At 31.3% G+C, this 24,641-nt stretch overlaps 1 protein-coding gene across 4 annotated transcripts in view; it reads right to left on the minus strand.

Moving 5' to 3' along the window:
* The window catches only part of LOC129951096 (nephrin-like), a 556,044-nt gene extending 532,672 nt beyond the window's left edge, over nt 1–23,372 (minus strand). For 2 of the 4 annotated variants that reach the window (XR_008782130.1, XM_056063108.1), the window contains exon 1: nt 21,505–23,372. Coding sequence is in view for 3 of the 4 variants with exons in the window: in XM_056063108.1 (XP_055919083.1) it covers nt 21,505–21,532 (28 nt within the window). In the remaining variant the exon portion in view is untranslated. The remainder of the gene's footprint in view (nt 1–21,504) is intronic. The other 2 variants (XM_056063107.1, XM_056063106.1) reach the window with 2 other exon arrangements.
* Nucleotides 23,373–24,641: the final 1,269 nt, after the last annotated feature.

Below are 24,641 nucleotides of genomic sequence, written 5' to 3' on the forward strand. Positions count from 1 at the left end.
ACCGTAACCCTTACATCCATTTGACGAATATGGTTTTCTCATTATAACCATTAATATTTTTCAAAAAATATACATTTCTTAAAGATAAAAATGAAAATGTTTAAATTTTAGTTTGTGAAAATTTGCAATTGACTTTAATTCTATTGCGTTTGTTAATCCTTTGCACAATTTAACCTCAAATTAAGCTCATATAAAAGAAATCTCCAAACATTTCAATCTACCGCCAAAAAATAAATGATTTGTTATAATTTCCACAGCTTATTAACCACCAAATCCCGGATATTATGTAACAACAATTATTTAAAAAAATCAACTTAAAATATATTATGAAATATAACTGAAACATTTTTAGTTTGAAATTAAGCTTGTTTTGTTAGTGATTCTTTTTATTGTTGTATTTTATTTTTTTTTGTTGTTGTTACTGTTTTTTTTTTAATCCGGAAGGAAGTCTGGTTCATATTTCAATTAAAACAAAATAAAATCATTCAACAAAACATTTATTCTATTTATTTAAATGAAGCTGACAGTTCTACATACCCTACATACGTGGGATATATTTCATTGAGTTTTTGCAACATAAAATATTTAATTCATTCACAACAACAATAATAAAAAATAAATAGTGACACAAAACAAAAATAAATAAAATTAAATAAATAAAATACATACCTACATAACTACAAAACCTACCATAAATCGTCGACAATTGAAATCACTGCACAATTCCAAAGGGATAAATCATTAATAACTAAACCAATCCCTGTATAAATATGTGTGTGTGTGTGTTTTTTGTGTGTTATATACAACTCCTGTCCTTAAAAAACGTCACAAATATTTAAATAAAAAACGTTGGTAACAAAAAATAAATAAATACAAAAATGAGACATTTTCACAAAACTCTGCGCGTGAAATTTCCTCAATTCTTTTTTTTTTTGAAATATTTTATTTTATTTATTTCTTTTCATTTGTCCATTTCACTGACTACTTTAAAATTTACACACTTTAAAGCCACATCACGCTTTCACCATCACACCACACCATATACCTAATATATTGGTGAGTTAGATGCGTGTATATCCCTCCTATACCAGAGAAGAGAGGAGGAAAGAATCCTGCAGCTGCTTAGCCTTAAAACTCATTTCATCCAATTTAGCCATTTAATTTTCGATAAATCACTCTTCTTCGAAAACTACGCTTTACGCATAAAGAAAATGCCGCCGCCACTGCCGCTGAAAATCCGCTATGTCGAAGCTAAGCAGTGCGTATCAAATTTTTGTTGTTTTTTTTTGTGTTGTTCGTTTTAAAGGAAAGAGGAAAAAATAAATAAGGATATTCGCTACGCATATTATCCATTCCCAAAAAAAGACAGCAAATAAGGAAAAAAAATAACCAAAACCAAAACCAACCCTCGCCTCCCTGTTCTGTGAGATTTAAATAGATATTTTTTAATAAAATGAAAAAAACTTAAACAACAACAACACCAACATGGAGGATTCAAGGATGAAAATGTTGATAATGCTTAAGAATTTCCCACTTACTTACCCAAGGATTAGACGGTAAAATAGGGTACATTTTTCTTTACTGTACTTCCATTCCACGTACGATATTCAAAAAAAAAAAAAAACTTGATCAGCAGTGTTAAAGAACATCTCGTTGGAAAATGTTTACGGGTGGTATGGTATTTAATTTGAAATTTCTTTCTTTTTCAAAACAGTCTCTCAAAAAACTCACCCTTACGGATGGTGGATGGTTCTTTTCTTGTTTTGGTTTTGCAATTAAAAATGCAACCCTCTGTGAAAATAACATCTTTGACATCCTAAGTATCAATTACCGTACCAAAAATCATGATACTGATATACACATCGACACAAAAAAATAAAGAAGCAAATATAATAAAATATAGCTAAGCACAATTGAAGCGGAATACATTACCCCTAATGTAATGCCACATCAGATGAAACAGGACATTTATAAATAACAAGGTAATATAGTACTCGTATAGGAGGTACGAATAAATATATAGGGGATGAGGGGATGAATAATACAATGAAAAAACCGATATTGAATGACATTTTCACTGGATACACGTGTGCGCTAACATTGACAGGATTTTTGAAAATTAGCATCCGATTTGTTATATTTCTTCAAAAAAAGATATTAAGGTAAGGGTAGAGGACCTGATGAGGTGGTGTTTTTTTTAAACTGGAAGGTTTTTGAAAACATCTACAGTACACACGAACAATTTAAAAATTCAGACTCGGTTTTTTGATGTGGTAACGACCGTCAACGGCTTCGCTAGGGTTGCAATAATGGAAATGCGTAATGTGTGTCCTGTTTGTAAAACATGGTGACTTTTTGACAAAGGTTATAATAACATTTTTTTTTTAAATAATGTGTGAAGCTAAAAACGTGATTGAAATAGTAAGATATAGTTTTGATATGAAATACCCCGAAATCATGTTTTGGCCTGTAACGAGGAAAGAGCCAAGTGAATTCGAGTCCTTTTTCTTTTCCTTTTTAAGGAATAATTCTAGAAACTTAAAACTGGTCGACTATTTTCAAAATGACTACCTTTAAAGTGTAAAAACCAAGAAATATCGTTTTTTCTGATGATTTTCAAGACATTTCGACTATTGATATACAAATTAGTTAAATATTTCTTTCTTTAAGCAACTAAATGAGAATAACTTTTGAACTTATGCTAGACCCGTACTCCAGTTTCCAATCCTCTGCTGACTTACACTTAACACAGCTCAGCTCTTTCTTTGAGAGAAAGTTACCAAGCAAGTAAGAAATTCTCAGGCAGTCGATTTCACTAAGAGGACTAAAGTCCTATAAAATTCACCTGACCGAGAAGCTAAGGCTAAAATTAGGCTTTGAAGGTATTGAACGTTTATTTTTCGGAAAAGCATCTTCAGTTATGAATCAATGAATTCTGGATTTATTAGTACTTCACAGATCAAAATTGTCAACTTAAATAAGTTAATAGTTCACATGAAATTGAAAAGCTTCCAATTCTTAGCTGGTAAGTTACTATTTTGGTGTGAATTTGGGGCTGGCTATGGTGCGTCATGGACTCATATTTTTTATAAAACTGACAGATTTAAGAGATTAAGGTGGACGATAACCAATTTTTAGCTTGAATTATATGGGGTTAAGTCTCACTTCATCTCACTTAAAAGTGTTATGAAATGGCCAAAAAAATCGTTAACATGGTGTAAATTTTAAAGCCCACTACAAAAAAATTAAGATTTTGTAGTAACGTTTCGCAAAACTTAAGCATTTTTAGGCCGTCTTGAAGAACTTTCTTGGGCGGAAAAAGTGAAACAGCAGTAAACATTTTTGAGCTGTTTTGGCAAGTTGATGATGTTAAGAATTCAAACCCTTACTCACGAACATTCGAAAATGAAGCTATAGTGATTATTTCAGGGAATGGATTGCAATACCGAATATTTACAACGGTCAACAATAATATTTATAAAGAAGGCAATCAAGTTCTAGTTTTTCTAGGGGTTTTGATTGCTTTAGTTCGAATTCGACTTCAAAATCAATCTACCACGTCAGATTTTTGTAAATTCATAAAGTAGTTTCTTTTCAATAAAATACGGGATTATTTTTCAAATCTACAATCTTTTATTTTAAAAATGTTTAAGTACTTGTTTCAAAAAAATCCTCATTATGCTGAAGCATATATTCTAAAGCGGCTCTTAACACAAAAGCCTATAAAAGCAAGATTTTTTCTAATTACACGATTTCAAAGTCTTAAGCGTAAAAGTGTTTGGAATATATGCTGAAAAGGAGAATTTCTGAGTTTGAGCACATATATTTGAAATCGGATTAGGTATTCCGAAACGGCACTAAAAATTGACTCTTCAAACGAATATTTAAAAAACATTTTATTTATTCCTCATAAATTCTTTGAACTCCTGACTGAACATTTCTGTGTCGGAAAAGCTTGAATTTAGAAAAGTTTCTGTCAAAACGAATACGTCGTTTGGGAATGATTGAGAGTTAAGAAAGATCTCAGCAGTTGTTACTAAATGAAGCCCCTTTACGTTTGTGTAGAAGAGAGCAGACCTCTTAAATTTTTTGATTGTGTTTCAAAAGAAACAGCTTGTTTTTGACTTTAAGTAAATTCATTGAATTAATGGGATTCCTTACTTACTTTAAATAGGAATTGAAACTATTTGGCTTATTGATCTTTGTACATCTAAGAGATGAGCTAAAAGGTATGCTCTTGGAAGACACTTTATGATAATTATATCTCCAGGGATTATAACGGGGTCGAGGCAAAATATTGAATTGATTCTGCTTTCGGGACAGCTTTGAAAGGGATAGAATAGTTCTCTTAACAGAGTCGCTATAGAAAACTGAGTTAGATTCGAATATTGGAGGTATTTGAGGTATTCAGTTCTAATCAGTATTAATTGGGGTGGTATTGACATGTATCCATTTAGAAGAGGAGGAGGGGGGGTGGATTTTAAGCTATCATTGAGTTTTCTTAACTTCTTTTCTAAGACTTTTTTGATTTAGTTTGGGGGTACACTTTCAACGTCATTAACACCAGAACCTGATTGCACGAGAATATTCTTATCTTCCGAAGAGAAAGTAGAAGGACTTTCGGGCTCTACTAAATTATCGGCAGAATTTGAAACTATTAATCATAATTTTAGTTGAAGAATATACATTCAATTTGCAAGCTGCAGAGTTAAATGACTTGAAATTTGTATAGAAAGTTTAAACGTTTCGGCGTATCAAACAATAGCCATTTTTTTTTGGAATTCTAAAAATAGTATAATAGAAAATTCCCAAGAAAACAGATCGGCAGTAGAAAACTCATCGGTAGTAAATATTTATATTTAAAAATTGATACAACTGAAAGAAGACCTTTCAGAATAATGATTATACAAAAAAAAAAAAAACAAATAGAAGAAAGTTAAAATAAACTTCAGCAAAAAAAAAAAAACTAAAACTAATAAAAATGACAATTTTCAAGAACAAATGGAAAGAAAACATCTGGAAATTGAGATTGTTTAAAAAAAATTGACAAAAAATAAAAACTTTAAGAAGGGGCTTTGTTCTTATACATGTGGAGTTGAAGCGAGCTTGAAGAGAGCCTCAATTCTTTGTATACCTTTGAGTTGAAATGAGCTTGATTCAACTGAATTCCGTCCAGAATCTGTGTGGTTTTGTTTTGTTTTAATCAAATTTAAAAAAAAAATTGTCCATGGAGTAAATAGCGTATGCTGCTGAACTATTCAGTTCTTCATTGTTTGACACGAATCAAACTATCTGACTTGCACTTCATACGAAACATCGAAACACCATTTGCATTTAAGAAAGTGCTATCGAACTTAACCATTTTTTAATCTTCTTGTGCGGTGGAAACGCCGAAAAGATTTATTTAATCTAAACTGAGATAATCCTATGGTGGAAACATAGCAAAACTTAATTAAGTTTTCTATTGTTTTCTCTTGCAATACCTTAAACAATACCAATAGTAACAGATTGATTTTTCCCCAATGAAAAACACATGATTCCAAACGCACTACTACTCAACGAACGCAGCCATTGAGATACAAATGCAATACCAATCGTACCAACATTTGAGAACGAAATCACCATTCGAGACTCGTATAAATGTGAAAAACAATTCTGTAGTAAGATTCTACTTTAACTTTTATCGGTAGTATTCATACTGCGGATATTTATTTTGCTATGCGTGTAAAATCCTACTTTACTATTTATAGATTTTCCAACAAAACACGGGTAATAATATTTTATATAAAATGACAAATTTTTGAGTCAACCCCTTCATTTATTTACAAGTTATTCAAGTATAGAATTTCGATTTTCACAAATTTGGGGTTGGTAGGATTTTTTGCAGATTTTTTTGGTAAAAAAACTGTCACTTCAATTTTTCTAAAAACAGTGAAATCAGATGTCAAAAAAATTATTCTTCAATTTGTTTTCGAACGTATACCAATCAAATTGAAGCTACTAGCATCAGTGGTTTGAGGGTTTCTTGGGGTTAGCAACATTTGTCACTGTTTTTTACTTTTTAGTTTCAGGTTTCGTTTTATTTGTAGCACAATTTTTACATTATTTTAAATTTGACAAACAATTTAAGAGATATTAAACAAAATTTCTTTACAACTTTAACATATATAACAAATTTTTAACGAGATTTTAGGAAAAGAAAAAATGATGTATAAATGAATTTAAGGGAAACACTACAAGAACAAAAACCCTCATATCAAACTTAAAAACTAATTTTGCACATAAACCCAAAATTATTAGGAAATGACTTTTTATTGTAAGTTTTGAATGAGATGATTATCTGAAAAAGAACATCTCTCGAAAAAGTAGTTTTGCAATTTGTAAAGAGTATATTATTTAAAAACATTATTTTTTTTGTGAAGTTTTATGGTAGAATAGCAACGAGGCAAATTAAGTATTAGTTTAAGGACTTTATTTTGACATGTCTGCAATTTTTGAATGTGAGTCTCAGCACGATAGAACCTATAGATAAACGGATACAGAATTCTAACTTATAAATTCGTTATATAGATTGAGTTTGATATGTGACCTTGAAAAGTGAGTTTTTTTTATCAAGTATAATGCCAAGATATTTACAATTTGCGGACGATACGATATTGGTTGCATTAATATTGAGTGTAGTTTAAGGGAAAAAACATTGTTTTCTGCGTCGTGTGAACAAAATAGCCTCGCATTTTTCAGCATTAAGTTTTTTTCCACTTATTTAAGTAACTAAGAAGTTTATCAAGGAAACACTGTAAGTATTTAAGTGCGTCTTGAGCAAAAAAACTTGATGCAAAAAGTGCAGTGTCGTCACTTTCAGTATTTTCAAGCCTAGGAAGATCGGATAAAAAAACGTTAAAAAGAATGGGACCCAAAACAGATCCTTGAGGAACGCCAAATGAAATATCAAATAGAGAAGATTTCGGAAAAAAAATCTAAAAAAGCTTTCGGTTTAAAAAAAAAATATATATCGTGGAATATTCCACAAAATTATATAAAATATGAGTCCATCGTGCCAAACAGTGTGAAAGGCTTTTTCTATGTCTAAAAAAACTAGACCCTTCGAATTTTTTTTACAAGATTGTTTTTGATATATTTTTTAATTCTAAGGACTTGGTGGGAGGTTGAGTAACCTGCTCTTAATCCGAATTGTTCAGTTGGATATATGCTTCCTACATTTTAAAAACCCATGTCATTGCTCTTCCAAGCTTTGATTTTGATTCCAGAGAACTTGAAACCTCAAGAAATGCCAAAGTTTTCAAGTTGACAAATCGGATAGGTTCTTTTCTCTCCTTATAAATAAACTAAAAATGGAAAAGGAAAACCCTATGTTATTAAAAAAAGAAAGATCAATATTTTTGCACAATATTTTGACGACAAATTTTCTTAAAATTGGTTTAAGTTAGTGAAAAATTGCCTCGATTTTTAAGTTTTAAACCACAAGAGAAATCAATATCAACGATACCACTTTATTTTTTAATGTTTTAATTTTTCAACTTGTTAATTTTGTCTTGACATTTTCTTTTATTAAGTTCATTAAGAAATCCGAATTTGTTCTCGTCTTTTTTATGACTACCTCATCAATTATCCATATTGCCCTAATTTTCAAATTCAATAATTGTGTACTTTAGTTCACAATTATTTTGCTTGGGTCAATGAATTTTGCATAAATTCATATGCAGAAAAAAAATGACATATCATGCATAAAAGTACTTAACTATGTTAGAGGTCTTGAAAATGAAAAAAAGCAAAAACAAAACATATTTAATGCACTTGACATGTTTTCCATTTGACTGCGGATTACTTAACTTCTGATGTGAAATCACAAAATCATTAACCAAACACTTTTTTTTTACTTCACTCTAAAACCTAAAGCCTATTGTTTCGATTTAATTATAGGTACGTAACGTCGTCGGCGTACAAGCGAACCTTTTCCTTCTTGAAATATTAACCAAAACCTATAATTTAATATTTTTTCTCAAATTTTTGTTTGAATTAAGAATAAATAAAAATCCATAATCTGAATCATAGCTGAGCTCTAAATCAAAACCCCTAAAATTGTTGACAGACGATTGCGTAAATCAAATTATCCTTAATTTATGGAATTATAATATTCTTATTATGTATTTTTTATAAGGACCAAACATATACCAAGTCACTTATATAATTATATGAATGTACCTTGCATGAATTTGGATATCCTCTAAGTTTTTTGTTGTTGTTTTTGTATTTAGGGTAAATTTGATTTGTGTCAGGTGTTTAAGATAGAAGATAGAAGACACGCTTTTATTATTGAGTGAGGGTGTATTTTGTTGCCACTGCAGCAACAGCAACCAACAACAACAATAATAAAGAGACATTAGTATAATTTATTTAAAAAAAGAAAAACCTTATACCTGTGACAATGTTGATGGCATATGAGGGATTCATTCAGAGCCGCACTCGAAGGTCATTTGTGTTTTTATTTTATGAGGTACAAAATAATAATTATATTCTCACATGAAATTTGTATCTTTATCTTTTTGTTTTTTGTGTGTGTGTGCACTTAATATATACCTGAGTTGAGTACCTACCTAAACTACCTTTACCTACCTTTTCTGACTTTTTTTTCTGGGTAACTAAGCCAAGCGTGAATTATAGAAATAAAATATCATAAAAAAGAAGTTTATGATGAAGTCGCAGGCACTTGTTGTTGGGCTAAAATAAGATCGGTTTTATTAAGGAATTTATTATAAGTTGAAGAATGTGAAAATGAAAGCTTAAGGATGAAGTATTTATGTATTTATGAAATAAATCCTTTCCACAATAAATCTTTTAATTGCTAAATTATTCGTTTTTGATTATGTGACAGAGGGGAAGAGAGAAAGGAGGTTGAATTTATAGGTTTAGGAAAATGTTGAGGATTTGAAAATCAATAAAAGTTCAAATGGGTTTATTGTCAACGAAAAAGTTTGCAGTAGTTTTGAATACTAAAATATTAAACCCAGCACATTTGTTCACGTCTCTTCTCTTCGTGACTTTTTTCAACTCATTAAAAAGGAACCTTAAAGAAAACATTTTACTTTAAAGTCAAAAGTGGAATTGAAAAATACGAAAATTGTACAGAAAATCTGGATTTTTGGTCAATTTTGCTGTCGAACTTTGTACATGTCCAATTCAAGGAAACTAATAATTAGATTTATTATCGTGATTTTATTGTGAGTGAAACAAATTTTTCGCACTTGTATTTTTTAAAACATTAATCCCTCAAAAACGGTTAAAATAAACTCTATTTCAAAAACTTAGTACATAATATTTAATTGCTATGAATTTTTCATAGTTTTCTTAATTTAAAGTAGAAATGTTTATTTGACGGACATAAACAAAGTTCGAAGGTATCAAAATCAAAATTGGGAGATTCCACTTCTGACGTTAAAGTGAACTTTTGATTTTAAAGTGAAAAAATCTATGCTTTATCTTTATGGTTTCTTCTTAACGAGATGAAAAAAAGTCATAAAACGAATAAAACCGAAATATTCACTATGAGGAAGGTATTTAATTTGTTTTCATTTCACGGAAAATGACAAGTTCTCTTATTTTAGAGTACAAGACAGTATTAAAATTGTTTTCTAATTGCAGAGAAAAAATCCAATATCACTTAACTCAGTTTTCCAACTTAATTGAATTGAAAAATTGTGTAGGCAAGTATAAGTATATTTTAATTCGTGGGAAGAAGAAATGAAATTACTAAAAATATTTCTACAAAGCTTCGACGTATCTGAAAATTAAGTTTTGGTTTTGGAAAATCGAAAAAAAATCTTGTTCAGAGTTTAATTTCTTGAGAAATGACAATTCTTCTTTAATCTTTTTATAATTGCTCAGAAAATCCTTTCAAAAACTTTTGTATCCATTTAAAATGGTAACATTTCTTGGAGTATGTTAAAGTTTTATCAGGTTTGAAAATGAACAGTGTTTACCTGAAGACAAATTGTTTTGGAATTTTTTTCCAATACTTCGGATTTCCTTCCTCCTACTTGTGCATGTAAAATATTTAAAGAACTGAAATTACTAATAATTGAAAGTTGCTGCTGTGGAAAGGGAAAAATAATGAGCTGCCCTCATATCTTATGGGAACAACTTGAGTGATGGACTTTAATTGAAACTTATATTACTGATTATGACGTAATACCATTTTTTGACCTACAGTCTTGAATCTGGTGGTGATTATATTTGTGATGTGAAGAATCAAAACTGAAAAACTACAAATGTAGTTCGTAGTGCTTTTAGAAACGTTTCTAGGAGGACATTTCAAAAACGACATTTAGCATTTTTATAATTCCTGAGGAAAAAACGTTACTTCTTAATTTTTTTCTCTTATAAAAAGAAATATCAGAGACATAAGAATTTTATGACATGTTTTAATCATGTTTGAAAGTTTATTAAAAAAAAAACAAATTACATTTAAAAATTTCAAATGGCCGAGAAATTCACATTTTACCGAAGTTTAAGAAATTAGTATTGCGTAGGACCGTCATGCCAGAGGTCTTGGATTCAAACCTTGCAGTGCCATCTAAAGTTTCCTTCACGGGTATCACCTCTTGCGAGGAGTTGAATAATTTTCCCAGAGTAATTCTTGTCATGAAAAGTGCTTTCTTAAATAAACCGTTCTGATTCGGCTTAAAAATGTAGGTCCCCTCCATTCCTGGCAAAATAACTCGCACAAAGGAATAGTTGAGAGTTGTAAGTCACTAGGCCCTAGTTCTCAACGGACTGTTGCGCCACTTTATAGATATATATCTTGGCACTTTTAAAATCTAATTGTGGGACCAATGGCAGCTGTTATTTTCAACTAAAATGAACTATTAAAATTCGTGTTTCGATAGTTTAGATAATAAGCTATGATTAAAATAAGTGACTTTGGTTTTAATTATTTGTAGAAAAAAGGTGGTAAAAATACCTTTTTTTTAAATCTGTAGTTAACATAAAGAAGCGTTTCGTTCTGATTAAAAATAACTTTGGTTTAAGAAAATAGGTTAAGAACTTTTTTAGTTATCTTTCCCGCAAAGTGTTAAAACATAACTCACTAGTAAGCTCTGAAAGTTAAAACACTTCTGATATACAAAAACATGTACACTTTGACACACGAACCCGTATTTATGTAAATTCGTATAGGTTTCTAAAACAAAGAACAGGCATTTCGACATTCTAAATGTTTTGAAAAATGGACCTTAGCAGACCCATTAAGGTCTCGAAAAATCGACAATTGATTTATGCAAAAGCCTGTCTATCGAAATCTTATGATTTTCAATACTTTTCTTTTGGAACCATGTGAAGAATTAGGTTTAACCCAATTCTCCAAAAGCTATTTAATACCATAAAGGTAGAATTTTTGAAATTATTAAGGCTTTAGAGCCTCAAATTAGCCAATTGGTCATGGAAAATTGCAAGAAAAGGATATGGTGCTGCAAGGAAATTAAAATTCCTTTTTTCCGATCAGTTTAATGTTCCTTATTAGAATATGATTCCAGAAACAGCCTGTTACGAAAGTATCTGAAAACATCATGTTGTTATTTTGTTTCCATAATATTTTTTTCGCCAAATCTATGATCGTTATATTGAATAATCAGTTAAAATATTTCCTCAAATTTAAGATATAAATTTATACGTTTTTACACATCAACTGCTCAACCTTTGATGCTAAAACGGTTACTAACAGAAAAAAGCAAAGTGTTTTAAAGGAGCATTAAAACAAGGCTATAACATCAAATTAAAAAAAATTAGTATAACGTTGAAATGTGTTTTTCTTTTTTAATGTCAGCAAAGAAAATTCTGGATTCGAAATCAGCATTGAAAATTGGTTGTTAATCTTATTTTTAAACAACATCAAAGCTTTAAACTTAAGTTTTCTCAAAACTTCATTCAGAGTTAAATAAAGACTCATTATCAATGAGAGTTTTCAGAAACTCAACGGTCCAATCCTATCATTGTCTTTCAGTGCAAAATATTTGGGAGTTATACTGGACCCTAAACTAAACTGAAAACTAAATATTGAAGTACGGGTTAAAATGTTATGTGTTGCTTTCTAGGCCTGCAGCTAAACTTTCGGCAAAAAGTGGGGACTTCAGTCGAAGATGATTTTATGGACTAACACAGCCGTGGTACGTCCAATCTTAACATATGGTTCGGTTATGTGGTGGCCTGCTCTTAGCAAAGCCTCTAATATTGATAAGCTAAAGAAGTTTCAGAGAACAGCTTACATGGGCACCACAGGGGGTATGCGTACTTGCCCAACGGACGCCTTAAACGTTATTTTGGATCTACTACCAATTGACTTTTTTATTAAATACATAGTTTCCTGCAACGCTATTAGGATGAAGGAATCAAACAGCTGGTTGTCAAAACCTTATGGTCACAGCAACACTACGAAATTGATTCCCTCAGATATTATCTCCGTAGACACTGACTACTGCACTCCTACTTTGAGCCTTAGTAAGGGTTTTAAGGTTATTTTCAAATCCAAAGAAGATTGGGAGGATGACATCGTGTCGAAAGGTTTCGACACAACCATCTTTACTGACGGCTCAAAGATGGAGTGCGGAGTTGGTTCTGGGATATTTTCTGAGTCCCTAAATGTAGCTAAATCCTTTAGGCTTCCTGACTTTCCTAGTGTTTTTCAGGCTGAACTGCTGGCAATAAGGGATGCATGTAAGATATTTAAACAAAGCCCAAGACAGTCAGGTAGTTGTCAAAGCCATTAACTCGGCCACATCCTCATCTAAATTGGTCCAGCAATGTCGCGATGAGCTTGCGAGCCTAAATATTAGCCTCGGTGTGACCCTGATCTGGGTTCCGGGCCATAGTGGTATCGTGGGAAATGAACAGGCTGACAAGCTAGCCAGGCAAGGATCGGGCCTTCATAGTTCCCTTGCGGAAATGGTTAACATTTCTCTTGGTGCTATTAAGGGTAAAATTTGTTCTATCTACCAAACTGAATCAAACCGAAGGTGGAGCAAGTTACCCAACTGCATTATATCTGGGAAGATATGGCCCACCTATAATAAAACCCGTACACCCGATCTTCTGTGCAGGCCAAGGCCAGACATAGTAAGGATTGTTGCGGTTTGTACCGGACATTGGCCTATAGCAGTTCATGCGGAGAAGTTGGGTATCTCCTACAACACCTTTTGCCGTAGCTGTAGTGACCAAAGAGAAAGTGAAACTGCAAATATCTTGCTTTGGCAAACACTTGAATGAAATACTTTCACGAACTTCATGAGCTATCTGAGACAAAGATTAGAGACCTAATCTTTTTTCTCAATGCGACAAAATTACTCTAACACAATCATTAACAATATGAAGCTTCTCTATAAATCTTTCCTTTTCAATCACAGGTCAAACGAGGTTTTGTTATCAAAACGGCGCACTACAGCGCTAATTGGATCTCAGGCTAGGTTGCCTTGAGATCGCCATTTCTGCCTACCTACCTTTCAGAAACTCTGTCTAAAATACAAAGTTCAATAGTTGGCAAAATCATCATACGATGCGTTGGTAGGGATTATGTTGGGTTTTATTTTAACCTTAGAAACACCGTTTTTGGTTGTCTGGAGAATTTTTAAGAGGGCATATTTTAAGAAGCTGATGCTATAGAAAGATTTGAAGGCATAATTCGATTTTATGACAACTCAATCCTTTAAAGAGGTATTGGTTTGTTTTCGTTGCAAAAGAAAAACGTAATTTTGTAGACCAATGAAAAGTTTTTTAATTAAGACTTTCTTGAAAAATTCTTTTTATTTTACACTTCAATATTAAACCTCATATTGCAAAAACTTCAAACTTTGTTCCTCTCACATTTCATTAATATAATAGAAATGTTTTTATCAGCAGGAAATAAAGGCCCACCAAAAATACTATTACATTTTTGAAAGTCTCTGATATTTCGACACAAAACAGCTTGCAATTCAAAAAATCTTATCAGTTATCATCCCAACCTCTTTCTCAAGTCTAGGATCCACCTGTCATGAAAATTAAATGCATTCCACATTCTTAAACAAATTAGTGGAATTTAAACTTTAACTTGTATAATACTTAAAAGGATAAAAGAATATATGTCAAGTTGAAAGCAACCAATTCTTCCGAAATTTGTCTTGATTTCTTTCTACAACTCCAATTATAATTTTATTTTTCTTTAAACCAACACATAACGTCCCATTAAACATTAAAGTAAAGTTAAAGTTAGAAAGAAAAAAAAATATAAAATATAAAAGAGGGTTCCTTTTTACGTACGTATAACACCCTTGCCCGGGGTTTGAGTCTCTGATTCTCAGTATCATAATCATAATCATCTCCCTTTCCTTTGAAGTTTAGTTGAGAAGTTAGAGAAAACTTTGCTGTATTTAGAGGTTATAAAATAAAAATATTGCTCTAAGGGTTTATAGTATACTCCTATACATATAAATTTTATGGTGTGTATTATAACGGATAATTTGTTCTAAGTTAAACAATTTATAAAAAGTTTATCCAATATGATTTTGATTCAATATGATTTATTATTATTGACAAAAGTTAAAATGTGATAAAGGTGATAATTGTTTTGGGCTTCAGAGAAAAAAAAAGGAAATTCTTCATACGGGAGTGTATTTATTTCCCATGAAGGGAAAGCATATAATTTTCTTTATTGTTGGTTGTCGTATGGAGGTTGGTAGGTATATAGCCTTAAGTGTGAGGGTGTTGTCATCATTAAATATATATCTATAAATATAAGGAACAAACTTGAAGACAAGTTAATCGAAGATGTTAACATGCTTCGTTTTTTTTTTTTTTGTTTTATTAAAAAAGAAAATATAAGATTAAAGATTATATATATCAAGAGATATGTTTTTGTTTTAATTACTATTTGCATACAAAAATTAATAAAAAAAAGGAGAACGTCTTAAAAGAAACTCATTGCTATGGTTCTCATGGTAATTTAAAATCAAGAAAATGTCTTGTCTGACAAAAGGTCAAAATATTATATCCATGGTGGAAAGACCAATTAAATGCAATTAATACTTCAGAATATTATACACATACATGTATATTATATAAGACATCAAGACTGGGTCTTGACACAAAAATTAAATATTCTGGGAAAGAGAGAAAAAGAGAGGAAGGATTAATTTTAAGACAGGCGGATGGAGGAAGAATTGTGATCAACACAAAAATAAAAAAATATGAAATGCTGTTAATTTTTCAGCAAGATTGTTATCAGGTTGCAGTTTTTGGACTTTGTACCTTGAGAAAGTCAGTTTTTTCTTTTCAGTTTGAGACGAGAATATTTCGCAAATAAAATTCTGAACTTACAAAATCAAGGTTTTAAAAAATTCCTCTGAATATCAATAAGTGACTTTTTGTTTACCACACTTAAGTTTCTAACACCTGTTATTTTGTCATGGTTATTATATGCGTTTCAGGGTGAATTGAAATGCTTTTTAATTCAAAAAAACTTCCACGGAGTCAGGTAATAGATTTTCAAAATGAAAAAAGAAAATTAACTCGAAGTTTGGTACATCCAAAAAAATTATAAATTATTTCAATTTTTGAATTTTGCAAAGGCAAGAGATCTGAACTATTCTTTTCTTAAATTTAAGCGAGAGTTTCAATAGTTACAAGGATTTAGCTATAGAATAAAAATAATATTGACAACATTCGGTTTGAAAATGGCCCCAATTGAAATCAATAAACAGAATTTGTAAAAAATTCAAAATCTATTGATTGCGGATCGAAATGCCGAAATTTTGCCTTAAATATTTCCTCGAGACAGTCAAAAAACGAACTCATTGGAGTTTCAGCAAACTCGTGGACAATGGTTTGTTTTGAAGCTGCTTTCCAAAATGCATCAGAAAAAATAATGCAATGGATTCGCGTCACCTGAATTTGAAAACAATTCTGTATTCTAAATGAAGTTCGGATCGTTTTCGTTGTCTTTTTGAAAAGTTCAATGTCTGTGACGGAAATGATCCTCTGCTTCACGGTTGCAAAACAACTTCAACAATGGTTTGTTACAGCGTTGTGAGGCTGCTTTCTAAAATTCCTCAGAACAAATAATCCAATGGATTCGCGTCAGGTGAATTCGAGAGCTATTCTGCATTTGAAATGAAATTCGGATCGTTTTCGTTGTCTTTTTGTAAAGTTCAAGGTCTGTGACCGAAATGATCTTCTGCTTCACGGTTTCAAAGCAACCTCAAGAATATTTTCCTATTTGGCAATGATATGTTGTAGGTATGTATTTTAAAGCCAGGCTCAATTTTAACAATTGAAGAGCGCACATTGCTTGCTAGAGCTGCGCAAACCATTATTTATAACGGATGTTGATTCCTAGTGGGAAATTGATGAGTCAAATTCTCGTATGAACGGTTTTCGGAGTAAACTCGATCGTGTTTTTTTATTTAAAAAACATTTCGTTCGGAAAATGTTCTCGTCAGAAAACACAGTATTCGAAAACTAGCCGCTTTGAATCCTCGCTTTCTCAAAGCTAACATGTTACTGCTCCGGAGAAGACCATGGAAAATAAACTGTCGCCTAGCACTTCAAAACAGCTGATGCTATGTGACGGGTGTGATAAGGGTCTAAGACTGATAACATAACTGAACTAAGGTGGCTTTTGACCCCTTTAAAACTTTTGCAACTAATATTTGATACGAAAACAACATTTTTTTGAAAATATCTTTGAAATGATTGTGTAAGATATGGCTTCAAATCAGCCACAAGTATATTTTAAATATGGCAATGGTATTTTGAAGATAGGCCCAAACCATTCTAGTATGAACGGTTCTTCAAGTAAACTCTACCGTTTTTTTGGATTTACACATTACTCAATTCGGAAAATGTTCCCGTCAGAAAACACTATTCGAAAATTAAAGGCTTTTGATCATATCAATTGATTCCTTCGCTCTCTCAAGACTAACTTGTTACTGCTTCGGTGCAATGCCACTTAGCAGACTTCCAAATAACTGATGCTATGTGACATGTGTGACAACGTTCTAAAACTGGTTACATAAATAAGCTAAGGCGGCTTTTGACAACCTTTAAAAATTTTGCAAACTAACATTTGATAAGAAAACAATATTTTTTGATAATATTTTTGAAATGGTTGTGTAAGATATGGCTTCAAATCAGCATCAAAAATATCTTCCCTATGGCAATGATACTTTGAAGCCAGGCTCTTCAAGTAAACTATGCCGTTTTTTTGGATTTACACATTACTCAATTCGGAAAATGTTCCCGTCAGAAAACACGGTATTCGAAAATTAGCCGCTTTAGATCAAATCAATTGACTTCTTCGATCTCCCAAAGATAACTTAGCAGACTTCCAAACAGCTGATGTCACTGCGTTAGGTGTGACAATATTCTGAAACTGGTTTCATAAATCTGCTAAGCTGGCAAATGTACAAATTTAGCGACTAACATTTGATAAGAAAACAACATTTTTTTGAAATTATTTTGTAAGATAACATTTTCGTAAATTTTGTGTGTATTTTCTACCAATTCTCTAAGTTTACAATTTTTAAAGGAATTAAAAAAAACCGTTTGAAGTAATTTTTTTTAAGTTAACTTCAATTTTAATGCTTTAGTTTTATGATCAAAAACTGACCAAAAATAATTGTGAAAGCTAAACAAAAGCTAAACAATCTAAATTCATTACGAAGACGTTAAAAAACTTTCAAAAATCAGAGTTAGGACAAACTTATTGTTTATAATGACAGTTCAAGAGTTTTAATACCATTTTTATGACAGAAATCAAGCTTTTTCACTGATACTTGACTGAGCCAATTTTCTTTAAAGGATTTTGTTTTTTTTTTTTATTCGAATCTGACCTTCTAGGTTTTGAAATTTAGCTCTTGAAAAATATTTAATGATGCTTTTGTAGGTAAAAGCAAAAGAAAACATAATTTCTAACAAACATTTGACTGACGATCTTGTAAATTACAAATTTGTATCTTTTAGGTAAACGCTGTTTAAATCTTTTTAGCATAGAACTTACGTTCTTGAAATTATCTTAAGTCATGATATGAGTCTCTACTCATAGTTTGAAAAACCTTTAATCTTATGCTTTCGCGTTTTTGAAAAATACTCTCAAGAGCTAATTTTTGGTGCTGATTTCAAACATGAACTTCAAACTTGGTAATAGGGTTTAATTGTATTGAATAAAATACACCATATCCCCTTGATGGCTTGAGTTCAATCCCTGCATCTGCCATTCAAAGTTGAATTGACAACTTCTCAAAAGTAATTTTTGTTATGAAAATTAGCAGTTCAAATTTGGAATAAACACTGCAGGTCCCCTGAAATTACTCTAGAGAATTGTAATTCACTAGGTCCGTCCTAGTTCTTTAAGATCTTGTATACCATCTTATTTATTTATTGATATCATTTTCATGAAATTTTGTATAACCAATTTGCACAGTTTTGTTATACCCCTGGAAAGATGGTTAGTAAGCTGAACTGTCATGCCAGAGGTCTTGAGTTCAATTTCTGCCTGTGTCATCTAAATTTTTTTTATTTCACTGGTACTGCCTCTTGCGAGAAATTAACAAATTCTCCACGGGGATTTCTTGTCATGAAAAGTACTTTCTCAAATAAGTCGTTCGGATTTGGCATAAAAACTGTAGGTGCCCACAATTCCTGAAATGAATCTTACACAGGATTGGTTGAGAATTGTAAGTCACTAGGACCTAGTTCTCAACAGACTGTTCAGCCACTTCATTTAATTTTTAAAATTCGCACAGTTGCAACTGTAAAGCTTTTCAAATTCGCTCTATAAGGTATTGATTGCCTTTTGTGTAGTATTGGCATAGTACCTTCTCTTTAACAAAGCCCAATAAAATCCTAAGAGTGTGAAATCAAAATATATCGGTGACCATCCTCTTTGAATAATAAACACTATCATGCCTTAGAAAACTGCGATCCTTAAATACGAAATTTGCACAATTTTTAAAGTAAGGTTCTTTTTAGTTTAATAAAGGCTTAGGTTTTACTTGACAAAAAAAAATTGAGAACTATCGTGGTATTTCCAAGTTGTCTGCCATTCCTCAACTGTTTGAGAACCTGGTAAAAAATAAATTGGAATTCATAACCCGAGAGCATATTTCTGATCGACAACATGGCTTAATTTCCGGTCGTTCTACAACAACTAATTTAGCTCTTTTCTCAAATAATGTGTTAAATTCGTTTGAAAGTAAGAATCAAGTAGATGCGATGTATACCGATTTCAGTAAAGCTTTGAATTCGGTGGATCATTCCACTTTAATACAGAAATTAAAAATTTATGGTTTACATTCTACTCTTCTTGATTGGCTGTCGTCTTATCTAATGGGAAGATCTCAAAAAGTCATATTAAATAACACTTTTTCGAGATCTATTCAATGCAGCTCAGGTGTTCCTCAAGGAAGTCATTTGGGTCCGCTATTCTTTAATATTTTTATAAATGATATAACTACAGTGATAAAATATTCTCAATACCTCCTTTACGCTGATGATTTGAAACTCTTCTTAAAAATCAATTGCCTCCATGATTGCAAGCTGCTACAGGACGACCTGAACCATGTCTCCGAATTGTTTAAAATTAAATATAATAAAATGCAATGCTATCTCCTTCTATAGGTCCTATATCCACATTAGCTTTGACTACACGATCGATTCTAATGTATTATCTTGTGTAGAAAACATAAAAGGTTTAGGTGTTATATTGGACAAAAATCTATATTGGAATATGCAGATGTCATTTGGAATACGGGTTTTAAGATCTCCTCTGATCGTTTAGAAAAGGTTCAGAGGCGGTTTACTAGATTCATATTTTATAAGATGAAGTGGACTCTATCCTAGGTATCAAGTCTCTTGAATCAAGAAGAAAAATTCATGGTTTAATGCTTGTTAGGGTTGTTATCACGTACGTTGTACATCTTTGCTTTTAATTGTACCAATTTATGTTCCGTCAAGAGCTTTGCTTGATATAAAATTTCTGTTTGAATCTTTTCTCAGAACAAGCTACGGTATTAATGAGCCGATTTGTAGATCGATAAGGACATTCAATGAAGTTTATCAATTTATTGAATTAAGTAATTCTAGGGATTTGTTTAAGGCCAATTTACTTTTATTGTTTACTTTTTAATATAATTTTGAAATATTTTATTTTTAAGATCAAATCTGTTAGCTTTAAGCTTGTAAATAAATAAATAAATAAATATAAAAACCTGACAGCTTCAAAATTGACAGATACTCAAATAGCAGGCTATTTAAAATTAAACTTCTTACTGGAAGCTGTAATTTAATTTGTGAATAGGTATTTTTTAAAATTAAAAAATCCTATTTTTAAGCACTTTTAAGGAACTTATGTTTTTTTTCAGAATTCAAACGAAAATAGCCCAAAACTAAAACTCCTCTTGAATCCTCGTTTTTTATTTCTAAGAATTTCCATATTTTTAGTACCTCCCTAGGTACCTAGGGAAAGTCCTATTTTCGCATTAAATGGCAAACATTTTTGAATTCTTATCTAAAATATTTTATTTTTGTTTCTAATTAAAGGAATTAAATTCTATTTTTAATTATTCTTCTTTCAAAACTTGGTGCCTATTAATAGACTTTTACTTATAGGAAAATTATGTATATAAAAATTCCTATTTACTTAACTGCAACCTATAAAGAAAAACAAAAATCCATGGAAGAGCTTTATGTTCAAGTAACCTATAGCACCTAGGATCTACGTAAAACCATAACCATACTTTAAGTATAATGTACCTCTACAAAACCTACCCAGATAAATCATTTTATTTCCAAGAAACTAAAAACTAAACAAAAAACTTTATTCTAAACTATAGCTCCATACCTAAATGTATAGAAACTCCCAAGGACCTTAATACATTATATGAACTTATTTATTATACTTTACAAGCTACACATACACCAATGTATATACCAAAAGGACTTTTTTCCCCCCTCATATTGGCACAAAAATAAAATAAAATAAATGAAATAAAATAAAAACATCAAACTTAAACCATCATCATCATCATCGCACTTGAACTTTTCTATAACATATATACGAAACCTATACTACAAAATATCTGTCTATAAAATAACATCACATCGAGCTATTTTCATCTTCAAAATAATAATAATAATAAGAACGATACCTACTATAATATCCTCTCTCAGATCTTTTGTCAGGACTCACTCAGGACCCACCTCTATTATTATTATATTCGTCATACACATATTTTTGTATATATGTTGGTACCTACCTAAATGGAATATAGATTGTGTCTGTTTAAAAAAAAAATGAAAGAAGAAAATATCCATCTATCGATATTTTTCCTCATTCGTCCTTTTTTCTTTACAAAAAAAAAATGGAAGAAAAACACAACACATATGAGTATCTATCAACTTACATTACATTCCTATCTTTTTCTTTGAATCTTCATTTTTATTTTATTATTTAAGATAACTTACCGATAAAAATAAATTTTGAAGTATCCATTGAGTTGAGTTGTTGTCTGTCCGACTCTTGCTCTGATCCTGAATCCTGATGATGGTAACTGTTGTTGTTTTTTTTTTCTTGAATTGAAAACGGGACTAAATAAAATATTTATATAAAAATCCCTTATTTTTCCTCTTCTTCTTCTTTTTGTTGTTCTGTTTTTAATCCGTCCACATAAATAAATGTGTGTGAGTGTTGTTATAAAATTATTTCAAAAAAAAGGACACTGCCTGTGTGTGTTCTCGAGATGTAACAACTCACACAAAACAGCAACAAATAACAACAACAATTGCAACTACCTGTTTCTTTCAGGTAGAAATTAAACAAATGAGAAACAGGAACTTGTCGCGTTAGAATATTAAATTGTACACTTGTTTCAAAGGACTCTCAAGGCTTTAAAACACACAATCAAATCTTTTGGCGCGTTGTTCTTCTTTTCTTGTTTTTTTTTTTTTTGTTTTCTCTCCTAAGATTCTTCAGTAAGTTTGAGATTCTTGAATTTCCTCAATCAACTTTAAAAAGGATACGATTTTTAAAAAGGATTTGATTTTCCGAAATTTCCTTAATTCGCGTTATTATATTTTTCTTTCACTGATCTTTCTTTACGTTTGTATTTATTTCTCTTTCTCTCTTTTTTGTCGATCGATCGTTTTATCTTTGTTTTTCACACTTTTTTTTTTTAAAGGTAAGCTTGCATTGGAATTTCTTTTACTGCTATTTTTCTCACTTTGGTGAGACGAAAAATTAAACACTCACACATGCAATGCATAAAATATTAAACACAAATTCACACTTGTTTGATTTGCTTTTGATTTTTTCTTTTGGCTTTATTTTTTTCTCAGAAAACGATCTTCACAAAGAGAAGAAAGAAGACGATAAGATGATGGTGTTAACGTTAAAAATACAAAAATAAGCGCGAGAGAGATGGAATGAAGGTTAAAATCATAAGAGGGAAACGTACAAGCGAAGAAAAACCTTTTTTTTTAATTTTTCTTTATTTGATTTTTGTTTCAAAAGAAAAATGATAAATTCCAGCAACAAGGTAAATTAAAGGTAAAAATGATGATGGTTGGTTTAAGAAGTAAGGTTTTGGTGGGTAACGAGAGAGAGAGATAACCAGAGAAGACCAGACCAGAAAAAAACCCGTTTAATAGCTGTTGGTGATGGCGGTAGCAGCAGAGAATAAGAAACACGACGAACCGGATGACGAAGACGACGACGACGAAGACAACAACAACGATAACGAGAATGACGAAAAGAACGACGACGACGATGACAAAGACGAAGAAGTTGATGGCGACGGGTTATCCATGATGCTCTGGGGCCAAGCTTGGCCTCTTAGATCTTGCCAAGTTTTTTATTTTTTCTTAACCCTTTTTTCAACCAAAATGTAAGACAGACAATGTGAATATTTTATTTTTCCTTTTTGAAAACGGGCTACAAAATATCAATTTTTAAGCACTTCACTGCTGCAAGATCTCTCACTGCACAACCGATAGACAGACACAGACACACAACAAAGGATTTTGCTTTTTATCCAAAATCCGTTAATATTTTTCTCTTATAAATTTATTGGTATTTTTTTTTTTAATTCATGATAAATTCGCGTAAATATTAAAATTCTTTTTATTTAAATAAAGTTAATTCGAATACGCGATTCGAAGTTGGTGTAGCGAAGTCGCTACTTTTATTGTTTGTTTTTCTAAATTTTCCTTGTTTAGTTCTTGATTAAGTCATATACAAATAATATAACACGTTTTTTTTAGAAAATGAACTCGACAACCGGAAATAAAGTAGCGTAGCTCCGCCGCAACAGAGATCTAACACTGAACTGATTCGTGTACAGTGGTGTTGAAAGCGTAAGCGACTGCAAGTCTGTTGCAACATATTGCTATACAGAGTGTGTATGGATTTGATAATTTTGATTGTGTGTGAGGGAAAATGTTGCTGCAGCATGTAGCTAAAATAAAAGAGCTTGAGATTGAGGCTTGAGAGTTTATTTTGTTGTGTTTTATTTTGATTATTCTCGTTGGCTTTGGGTTCATTTTTGTGCCTTTGGCTTGTCTCCTGGTTTTCTTAAATTTTTATTTTTGTTGTTGCTTTGGATGGTTTGTTGCTTAGGCTTTTCAAACCGGTTCAACTGGTTTAACAGGTTCATTTGCACCAACCTAAAATATACAACATAAAATACACATAAAGAAGTTGAAATAAGGTGTTTTTTTTAAGTTTGAGTTGGGAATATTTTTTTTTAATTGGGATTTAGGATGTTGGGTTTGATGTGTATGTATATGTGTTTTGTTTGAAACATGTTTGTTTTGATTGATTTTGCTTTTGGAAGTTGTTTGGAAAGGTTAAAGTGGGGGAGGAGGGTTTTGGTTTGGATGGAAGTTGGGACTTGGAGCTTGATGGAGTAGAGCAACGAGAAATGAGAAACCATTTTGGAGTGAGCTTTTTTTGGTGGAGACAGAGAGCGTGGTAGTAATTGTTGTGGTAGCAGTGTTGCTGTGGTTTTAATATTTTCAAATGTTTCTAAGTTAAGAGTAACGCAACAAAGTACGTTTTTTTGGTTTGTTTTGGTACGACTTTAATTTGAGATGAATTAAAGTTTTCATTATTTATTTGCTTTTCGAAATATGTAGTTGGTTATCGTATTGGTTATGCGCCTACAAAGATGCTTAGCACCTATTTGTATTATATTAATAGAAGTCAATAATTTATTCTTGCAAGTTGCACGCTGCTACTTTTAATTAATTTATGGCTATGATTTCATGCAATCTTGTATAGAGGTAGATGTGGTTTATAGGTAGACTAGTGAGTAAACTTATGGTTGTTGTTTATTATTTGTATTGTGGGGTATGTAAACATGTGTTAACTATGAATTAAGTATAGAAGTGTATAAATTATTGCATTAGGTTTATTGTGGAATGCGGCTTTGAAATCAAAACAAAGTCATATCTGGGTGAAGTAGCAGTCATGGGTGACTCAAATATTTATAATGTTAGCAATCATTTTAATTCAATATTTTATAAGTCGATAGATATGTTGGGTTATTAAGAAGAAAACAATTTCTGTGCTGTAACTTGGCATGTACCTATATTACAATTGACAG

Source organism: Eupeodes corollae, chromosome 3 (genome assembly GCF_945859685.1).
Source record: "Eupeodes corollae chromosome 3, idEupCoro1.1, whole genome shotgun sequence".
Classification (NCBI taxonomy): domain Eukaryota; kingdom Metazoa; phylum Arthropoda; class Insecta; order Diptera; family Syrphidae; genus Eupeodes; species Eupeodes corollae.